Source organism: Morus notabilis, unplaced genomic scaffold (genome assembly GCF_000414095.1).
Source record: "Morus notabilis unplaced genomic scaffold, ASM41409v2 Scaffold1633, whole genome shotgun sequence".
NCBI classification, from domain to species: Eukaryota; Viridiplantae; Streptophyta; class Magnoliopsida; order Rosales; family Moraceae; genus Morus; species Morus notabilis.
Window position 1 is genome coordinate 121,893 of NW_010357002.1, and position 10,900 is coordinate 132,792.

A 10,900-nucleotide genomic window follows, 5' to 3' on the forward strand; every position below is an offset into this window, starting at 1 on the left:
TTTCCCTACCTCATATTTCAAATTTTCCCTAGCGTCCAGATCAGGCAGAGCTATGGATAGTTCCCATAGATCTATTTCCAAAGTAGTTCTCTCGCGATATGATGGACACGGGCCAGTGTCCTTGCAACACAAGCAATTCTGGAAACGCAGTTCCCTCAACGAAGGAAGCTTCAATAACGCGGCAGAAGTAGTCCAGAGATTGGTGATTCTTGTCTCACACATCGAGAGACGCAACAAACTCGGCATGCAAGAGAAGCAGTCATGCTGCAAACTAGTGAGTGAAGTGCAAAAATCCAGATTGAGGGTGTGTAGCCTCATAAATCTTCCAGCCATGTTGAGCTTTTGGATTTGATTAGACCTTAAGTTAAGTACTTGGCAAGCCAAGCCACCCCGGCATAGATCACTAAGGCAAAATAAATCAGTCAAGAAGTTACGAAGATAGTTGAACAATTTCCTTAAAACAACAAAAATGTTCACTTCATTGATAAATATTGGAATGAAGAACTCACTACAAAATAGCATTAATCAAGCATATGAACATTTTCTACAGTTAAACACTTGAGACCTCCAAGGAGAAACTTATACCGCAAAAGCTCCTTCCTCGATGAGATGTCATGGAGATCGACAACTCGGAGCTTCGAATCAATTGAACGTGTCAAGGCCACAAGGCATTCATCGCTCAAGACGCAATGTGATTCATGAAGTACATCGACTGCTTCAATCCCAGAGCTTCCACTGTCCATTAGGACATCTACTAGTGGAGAAATATCATCATCCTTTAGCTGGGCCAGTAAAACAGCCACACTAAACTTCTCATTCTGCTGTCTGTCAATCTTGACCTGAATGGTTATGAGAAAAGGAGGGGTAGTTTTTTTTTTTTTTTTTTTTTTTTTTTTTTTTTTTTTTTTTTGCTGTTATTCTTTGTTAATAGCAATGAGAAAAGAGAGAAAAACTAAAATGATTTTTTTTTTTTTGCCGGTCAGTATTAAATGGCAGGGTATTAAAGTTCTAAGTGAATGAATTCTAATAAATGAAAGACCTTAGAAAACCATGATTGTACGGCTGAGTTAGGTAGCACCTTATGCTTCTTGCAGGAACTAAGATACCTAGTACACAGAAAAGGATAAAATGAAGAGGAATCAACAGATAATATTGAAGAAGAAGCAGAACAAACTCAACGAACTGTGAACTTTGTAATTCTATAAACAGAAATAGAGCATGCCACAAGATACCGAAAATTTTACATTAAAAAAATAAAAATAAATAAAAAGAAGAAGAAGAAGAAGAAGAAGAAGACGAAGCTACTACCCCATTCTTGAATCTTAGTCCCTGTTCAAAAATCCATAGAGAATCATTATACTGTAAAATTTTGCCATGATTTGGTGTGTGTCACTTATCTCATTGCAATTTCATGACCCGAATGCTAAAATATGATACAATAGAAGCTTTAAAATCCTATTGCAGAACTCACAAATCCAAAAGAAATGCAAACCCAGAAAAGGGGAGAAGCCAAATATCTTTTCATCTTGCTTAAACAAATTGAGGGGAAGATATATAGTCAAGTATTTTGCATGGAAAAAATATAAAAAGCAACCAAACTTTTCTCTTCATGAGTCTCAACCAAGAAAAAGAGATAGTCATATCCCACTCCTCATATCCCAAATAGTTTCACCAAAACTGACGATTAATCCACCAAATCCAACACCAACTCGTCAAACTAAATCTTCCAAACTTCTTTTTGATATATATATATATATATATATATATAATCTCATACAATTCAAAGAGAAAAACCAACTGATTTGAAGAGTGATCACAAACATACCGAGCTTCTAAGCTGAGGAAACTCATAGCCGTTGCTAGTTTTCTTTTTTTTTTTTTTTTTCCTTTTTCTTCTTTTTCGCTTCCACAGCAAAACCAAAGCAACAAAACTACATAATACAGTACAAAAGAGATGCAAACTTATAGAGGAGTACAGTGCCGTACTTTGACAAGAGAACAAGGTCGAAGAGTGTACGGAAAAGCAAAATAGTGACGTTTTTAATGTCTGAAACACATTTTCAAAGGATAAACATGAGCTTACGAAGAACCCCATTTTAATCAACCGACGATCATTGCTCGTAAATTTCCTTTGCCCATTGGGTTGGAGAAAACGACTAAAGAAGAGATGAAAATCTAGTCGACGTATTCAAAATTTGAATTATTCTCGTAAAATATTTTTTTAAAGAAAAATATTATGAAAAATTATAAATTATAATTTAGAATTAGTGACGAATACGAGAATAAATATTCTTCCGTATTTGTTTATTTACACGTAAATTTAAAAAAATTTAAAATTTAAATTATAATTTTATTTAAGTTTATATTCTTTTATAAAAATTTTGTAATTAGAATTTAAGATTAAAATTTGAGTTTAAATTTCTCCTTTAACTCATGTTCTTAAATAGTATTTTTTTTATTCTTAAAAACGTTATAATTTTTTTATTTTAATTCTGATTGAGATTATTTTTTTTATGCATTCACAATAAAAAAGACAAATAAAACCTTATCCATATATCATATTAAAATTTTTCATATCATTAAGTTTTTATTAAAATATTATTTAAATATAAACTCAAATTTTAACTCATTTAAACATAAATTTAAAAAAATTCTTATCTCAAATTATAATTTAAATGTATACAACTAAACACAAATTTAAATTATAATTTTAACTCCAATTATAATTTAAATTTAACAATCATCGTAAAATTGAACGAGCCTTAATCCACCCAGACCCACACATGTTGGGCGGGCCCACCTCTTTGAAAACGACACGTTGACGCGTTAGCTCCACGTAATGATTTGGTGGCAGAAAGTATCCACATTTAAGAGGGAAAATATATATTATTTCTTTTTTTGTTTGAAAATAGTTTTTTTTTATGGAAATTTCCTTCAGACTGTGTAGTTCTTTTTTTTTTGAATCGAAAAAGATAGTACTTGAAAATAAAAGTGCGTTTAAAATTCGTTTCAAAACGTTTTTATTTTTTATATGAAAATAAAAATGAAAACGTTTTCATTTTCATTTTGAAATCATTTCTGAAAATGCGTTTGGTAGTTTTATTTTAATATTGATTTCAGTTTAAAAAAAACTGAAATTGTGTTTGGTAGTTTAATTTTTAAAAATATATAATAACATTTAAAATTAAAATATATTAAATAAATAATATTATTAATATATTATTAGATCAACCATTACGAGAGTACTCGAAAAGCAAGTAAGTGGATTCCGAAAAGTCTCTCTTAGGACTTTTTCTCGAAACAGGTGGTGTGCATTGCAGGAGCTACAAAATTCTGCAGCTATGGACAACTCTTTGGAACCGTAGGAGATTGAACAAGGACGCGACGGAGATTGAAGCCGAAATGTGAGAAAAAAGCGCTTCATACTTAGCTTTGAGAGAGTTCTTGATTGAAGAACCATAGTAATGTTGTTGTCTTCTTTGGATTTATGTTAGAAGAGTATTGGTATGTGTTAGAGAGAAGATTGCATCTGTTTTGCAATTATTGAACTCAGAAAGAGAAGATTTGTTGAAGCTTTTAAACATCTACAGATGACGGACCATAATCTGCCAACATACAAGAGCAAGATAGAGACTTAAACCTGCAAATCAGATCTCATAACAAAAAAACCGCCAAAAACTTACTCCCTCCATCTCTGCAAATCAGATTTGCTGCCACCACCTCCACATCCCAGCTCTGGCGAGCCCAGGCAAATCCCACTGCCAACTTCACGGCCAAGCTCCTGCAAGCCTAGGGAATTGCGTTGCCACCTCCGCGGCTGTGATTCTGTGAAAACAGCGTCCGAGAACGGTGTCTTGAGTTCGGGGAAGAGAGAGAAACGTGGGGAGAGGAGAGAGAGAGAGAGAGAGATCGGAGAAGAGAGCCAGAGCGAAAGAGAGAGAAAAGGAAAATAGAGAAAATGAAAACGGTCTTAAACCGTTTTCAAATTTTCAGAAAAAGACAAAAACATTTTTATTTTTAATTTTTAGAAAATTTTACACCAAACGCGTTTTGTGGAACCATTTTCATTTTTCATTCTCGAAAACCGTGAAAAATGGAAACAAAAAGGGAAACAAACAGGCCCAACAAGTTGCTTGTCTAAACAATAATAATATTAGGGATTAATAACAAGTTGCCATAGAAATAATAATAGTAATAATTTAATAAAAAGTTGCAAAATTCAAATGAATTACATTTCTGGTATTTTATTACCTTGTGTCATTGAGTTGACTAATAAAAAGCTAAATAACGGATAAATTTTTGCCATAACATATTGGGGGAAAAAAAACCTACCGAGAAGACATCAAATTGTTAGATTACATCAAAATTCTGTTAATTAAATTTCCTCAAAAAAGTTATTCATTAAAGAATATAATAATTCTGTAAGATTTGAAGAAAATTGAACAAAATTTTGTCTACCTATAAAGTTTCTTTTATTATTCTACCATATCATTCTCCAATTAATGGAAGGGAAATTCAAATATGAAAAAGAACCCTCTTTTACAATAGGAAAATAGTAGAAAAGAAAGTATATAAGTCAATTTTTAGTTTTAAAAATTAATAGGTCATAACTTGTCAAGTTATGGTTCATAGCCAGACAAGTTATGGATAATTATGGACAATAACATGTCAAGTTATGGTTCATAACCAGACAAGTTATGGACGAAAATAACAATTTAGCCTATTTATTAACTTATGTAAACTATTAACCTATTAATTTTAATTCATCTCAAGTCTTGATCTATTTTCTTCTTTCTCCCTTTCTTTACAATACTGTGACCACTGTCCGTGATTAAATATTAAATTCCCCACCGAGATTGATAAGAGAGCTTATTGGGCTTGTAAAACTAACGGGCTTCTATGAGATTGGGTTTGGTTGTAGTCACTCCAGATACATAACAGGAGCTTTACACAAAATGCCACCACCACACTCGAATTAATTTTTGACAAGGAAAAAAATATTGTAGAAAATCAGACATTAAAATATTTAGAATCCTAAAAATGATCCTAACATTGTCATATCTATATACGGCAGTAATCTACCGGTGACAACGGTAGTTTACCATATTAACGACAGTGTCATGTCGGGATACTAAAGATAGCCTGCCGTAGTCTTGAAAATTTCGGTTACTGGTAATAGCCTACCATACTACTATATATTTCTCCCTGGAATACTAAAAAAAATCGGGTAATCTTGACAAATACTCTTTAAAAGTGTATGAATCAAGATTTTTACCATTTACTCTTGATTTATAATCTTTTTAGTCATATAATTATACTAACAAAAGGGTATTTATTAAGAATAAAAGATAAAAATTCAGACTCGTGTACTCTTAAAGATAAATTATGCAATTTTTTCAAAAAGGTCACAAAAAAAGTTTGCCAAGGTGACTGGCAAGGTCACTAAACTTCAACCTCTTGTGGCGGTCAACGATGTCACAAAGCTATGGACCTCCAATACGGAAGGGAGTTGCAGGGTCGCAGATCTTGCCACGAAGACCTCATGCTGTGATTCTCTGACCAGCGATTCCCGAACAATGGGAGAGAGGAAGTAAGATGAAACAGAAAAATACTTGGCCATATTTGTTTGCATGGCTCAATTAATGCGACAAAATGTGGAATTTATTGTAAGAATTTTTCAAGGGCGGCAAAGATTATACTATGGGAAATTTTATTGACACCCCTTTATTTTATAAAGGCATCCCATAATTAGTAAAATGACTAAAAGGGACAACTTAAAAGAAAATAACAAAACACCATCCCTCTTCTCCAATACACATCCCTGATTGTTTATTTTCTGCGTCTTTTTCTTTTTTCCCTCCTCACTCTCTATCACACATTCACACCTCAATTGCTCTATATCTATCGTTCTTGTCGTTGTGAAGGTAATATTTATCAATCTATTGAAATGAGTTTCCAGCAAAATTACTGAATACATCATTATATATATATATATATATATAAGGTCTCTGATCCGAAATTACAGTGTATAATTCTATATAAATCGTGTATATTTACATGTAAAGTCGTGTATGTTAAGTTATAAAAAATGATAATGTATATTAATCCTCAAAACATGTATTTTTTATAGCAATTAGTGAACACATAGCATGAAAATATGCATATTGGCTTATTTGTTGTATTTCATGTTAAATATACACGACTTTACGTGTAAATATACACGATTTACATGTAAATATACACGATTTATACAGAATTATACAACTGCCGTTCCGGTCAGGCACTTTCCAAGTGTCTTACCCGAAACAATTCTTATATATATATATATATATTTATATTTGTTTGATATTTGAATCTATTTTTAATCACATATATATATATATATGTATGTTTGATATGCGTTTATTAGTTTTCTAAATACAACAACTCTATCTTAACATGAGTAAATGATAAAGAAAAAATAAGAAAAAGTTGATGGAAAGAGGGGGAAAAAATTCAAGAGAGATCTTGTGTTGTTTGAGTTTACAATTTTCTCTTTGAAACAAAAGAATTTTGATGTCGGTGATTTGAAAAAACATCCAAGTTATGTGGGTTGGATCCAAATTCGGTCATTACTAATGATTTTTTTTTGTTTTGTTTTTTTTTTAAAAAAAAAAAGCTTTTTGGGGTATACTTACAATAAGACAATTTAAAACTATTTGGTATGTGAAGGTATAACTGTAATACAAATTTTATATTCTTTAAATGTGGTACCTCAATGAAAAATGGGGTGTCAATATAATTTCCCTTATACTAATAGTTAAAAAAGGTTTGTCTAAAAAAATAGTTATATCATTCATTACCCAAAGCGTCCATTTAATTTTATCATTATACATATACTGGGTCTATAGCTTATTAATGATGTAAATTAGGTTGAATATCATTTTAAAGTCTAGTTATTTACTTGTACTATTTTTATGCATAAAAAAATATTTAAGTTTCCACAAATGAATTCCGAGAGAATTTTCTAGGGAGTTTTCTGATTCACCCCTATTTAATATTTATGACCATCTGTGGTATTCACACTATACCATAAGTAGATTGCTAGTTATTACTTTTTAAAAGGGGAAAAAAACACAAAGTTTAAAATTTTAACTTATAAAAATTTATTGATTTAAGTTTTTAATTTGAGTTAAAATTTAATTTTATATAAAAAATTTTTACTGTAATAAAAGAATTAGATTTGACTGTTCTTAAGAGTTTTTTACTGTAATAAAATTTAAATTTTAAACTTAAATTGATGAAATAAATGAGAATAATACATCTCTTTCTTAACGCGCGAGAATTATCTAGTGCTGCTTTCCTCTGTCTTATCTTCTTTTCCCCTGTAGCCAATTATTCCTATCTGATCTTTTTTTTTTTTTTTTTTTCCGTGTCATATCCTATCTGATTTTGATTCTCATGATATATATATCACCGTTAGAAAGGGGGAAAATGAAGAAAGTTAAAAGTAAATGGGCTGAGATTGGACAAGTTAGTTTGTTATTTTTGCCAAGCTGAGTGGTACCTTATGAGACTTGAAAGAAATCAGAGATAAAAAGATGAAGAAAAAACTTGACGCAAAAGCAATTGATATCCCAAGTCCTCGTGTCTCTCTCTTATTCAGAGTTATATTAAGGATTATTTTTATAAATGACTCCAAACTATGTATCTTGTGAGAAAGTGCTTCTCGATTTTATAAACTAAGTTAACACGCTTTCTGATCTATAGAAAATATGTCAATCTATATATGTCAAATAACTCCCTCCGTCCAATTATGTGTATTAACTGGACAGAAAATGCATAAATGGCATGGTTGTTCGTCCTTTTCTACAATCCCTAATACCATTTTCCCCAAATCATTAAAGACCCCCTATTAAGAACCCTAACTACATCTCTTTAACCCAAAAAAAAAAAAAAACAAAGAAGACACAGCTCCTCTGTACGTACAAGCTTCAATTGAAGGCAAATATGGCATCATTGGCACGTTCATACCGTGAAAACAGTTCACGTGCTCCCTCCAATGGTGGGAAATCAAATTCGGAGGATGAATCAACTGGATTTGGAGCTGGGCTGTGTGATTGTAAAGTCGAGAAGGTAATTCGTACCATAAATACTGATGGAAATACTAGGAGAAGGTTCTTTGGTTGTGGAAGATATAAGGTAACCGTTAATATTAGAATCCCAAATATTGACATGATCCATTTAATAAGATGAGGACAATCATCTCTTAACAAGTCGGTTTTGTTAAGTTGAGTTAGACCCAATATCTTTTGATTTCTGTAAAATGGTATCAGAGCAGGCTCAGTTTCACAATGTTGGGTCCCCCAATATCGACTTATTCACAGCGGTTTGGCATGGTTCATGCTGTGCGTGAAGGGGCGTATTAGAATCCCACATTGGCTGGAGATATTGACATGATCCACTTAATAAGATGAGGGCAATCATCTCCTAACAAGTCGGTTTTGTTAGGTTGAGTTAGACCCAATATCCTTTGATTTATGTGCTTGTTAGGTTGAGTTATGCCCAATATCTTTTGATTTCTGTAAAATGGTATCAGAGCATGCCCAGTTTTGTAATGTTGGGTCCCCCAATATCGACTTATTCTCAATAGTTTGGCATGGTCCACGCTGTGCGTGAGGGGACATATTAGAATCCAACATTGGTTGGAGATATTAGCATGATCCACTTAATAAGGTGAGGGAAATTCTCCCCTAACAAGCCGATTTTGTTATGTTGAGTTAGGCCCAATATCATTTGATTTCTGTGAAAGTTAAAAATGATGTCTTAAAAGTATGAGATGTAATATGATATTTATTATTTATTTAATAAAATAGTTTATTCATTATTTTATACGCATATATTATTAAATATTTTATGAATATGATTGAAAATTTCATGATTATTTATGTGACTTTAAATATTGTATATAAACGTTATATGCAAGAGGATAATAATCAAAACGATGTTCAAAATTAATTTAATTAAAGTTCAGAATCTTTAAAAAATTACTAATACATGTAATTTCCATTTAGAATGGAACGGTGTTATATGCACTGTTAATATAGTAAGATATTGATTGAGTGTATTACGCATAATAAGTGTGTGGAACTAGGACACAGACACAATATGAATTTATGATAATTTTCGTTAAGTATAAAAATTCTAATTGTGCTTATCGATGGTCATATATAGAACGATCTTAATCCTGAGTTATTAGCAGACTCATATTTATGGATGTGTATTTTGATTTACTCAGTACGGATTCCAAGATGTTGAATTATATTTCTTGTATTTTGAAGACAGGATGAAGTATATAATCGAGAATGTTAATATACGAGATGAAATTCATTCCATCTTGAGAAAGTAGTTGATAAATAATTCTCTTGAAGATTGATTCAGTACTTGAACTATAGGAGCTTCGACTCATGAATTTGTTTTATGAATCACTGTCTATTAAAGAATCAATAGTACTCAATGATAAATATGTAATTAGAGAGATTAATGGATTTCACCTAGCTCTAATTATGAATTATTTATGGATGATTAATCTATATGTAATGGCTATATCAAATGGACACTTCACAGTTTAGAAGTAAATTATATCTACAATTACGAGAGTGCAATTTCAAGTTTATAGTTGAGTAACTTTTAGAACTAATAGAGTTAATTAATTAATTAATGAGTTTTAATTAATTATTAATTTTATTAGAGCTCATAATTATAGGTCCATGAGTTCCTGCATCATCCTTGTAATCCTACAAGACACTAAGAGCAAAATGAAAATTTTAGAATTATAGAGTTTTAAATAGAATGCTCAAGAATAATTAATTATAAATTTAATAACGTTATTATTTAAATTTGACTTTAATTGGAATTTGAATTTGAGTCAAAATTAGACTGTAGGATAAAGGAGAATTTTTTCTCATTCCTTATATGTACTTTGCGCCAACCACAGGGGGCAATATCCCTGTGGTGGTCGGGCCCTATGGATAAGAGAGAAGAGATTTTGTTTCCAAAATAAAATAGAGGTGAGAGATAATTATCAAGTTTTATATTAAAGATAAAGTTTAGACTTCTTCTAGGAGTCTGACAGTTATTCTATAAATAAGATATTGCAGAAAATTAGAGAACACAATTTTTACTCTCCCTAGTATATAGTGGCCGGTTTTATAGAGTGAGAAAAAAGAAAATTTTCTCTCAATTGTCACGTCGTGCATGTGTTGGTGTTCGTATAAAACTTAAGTGTTTGAGTATTAATTTCATTTTGTTTCAGGTGTGCTTGCACACACGTCTTCGTAGATTCAAGGTATTGACGAAAAAGATTTTGGTATTCTAAACAAGCTTAGAGCGATGAACGTTCGTGGTCAAAAAACTCAAGTTATCGACATAATCGTTCGCTAGGTAAATTTTTTCATAAATTAATTTGATTAATTTATTCGTGCGTAAATTAATAATTCTATAGAGTATCTCAAAGATTTAATAAAATTTTTATTATACACGATCCACTAAATACATAATTATTTTCAAAACCAACAGTAACTAGTTTGTATTTTACTAATTTTTTAGTATTTTTACATTGTGGAATTATTGAAATGAATTTAGAGGCTTTTCCCCATTACAGATTCTTTAGAATCTGTTCGTTTTAAAATTCTTTTTGTTTTTTTTTTCTTTTCACATTACAGATTGCCCTTTTTTTTATCTTCACATTACAAATTGCATATACATATAATATATATATATATATATTTATGATTTTCACAACTTTTTCTTAATTGTTTTTGCTTTTTACATTAATTTTGTTTTTTTGTTTTTTGACTTTTCACATTACAGATTACAATTTATATATATATATATATATATAGTATTGAAATTGTTGAAG

At 30.9% G+C, this 10,900-nt stretch overlaps 1 protein-coding gene across 1 annotated transcript in view; it reads right to left on the bottom strand.

Annotated features, from left to right (window-relative positions):
- Nucleotides 1-2,111, bottom strand: part of LOC21392749 — a 6,150-nt gene extending 4,039 nt beyond the window's left edge. Inside the window, exons 1-4 of the mRNA XM_024164025.1 lie at nt 1,826-2,111; nt 1,040-1,106; nt 586-839; nt 10-403 (exon numbers count right to left, since the gene is read on the bottom strand). Of these exons, the coding sequence (XP_024019793.1) occupies nt 10-403; nt 586-839; nt 1,040-1,106; nt 1,826-1,851 (741 nt within the window). The 5' untranslated portion in view covers nt 1,852-2,111. The remainder of the gene's footprint in view (nt 1-9; nt 404-585; nt 840-1,039; nt 1,107-1,825) is intronic.
- Between the last annotated feature and the right edge of the window lie 8,789 nt (nt 2,112-10,900).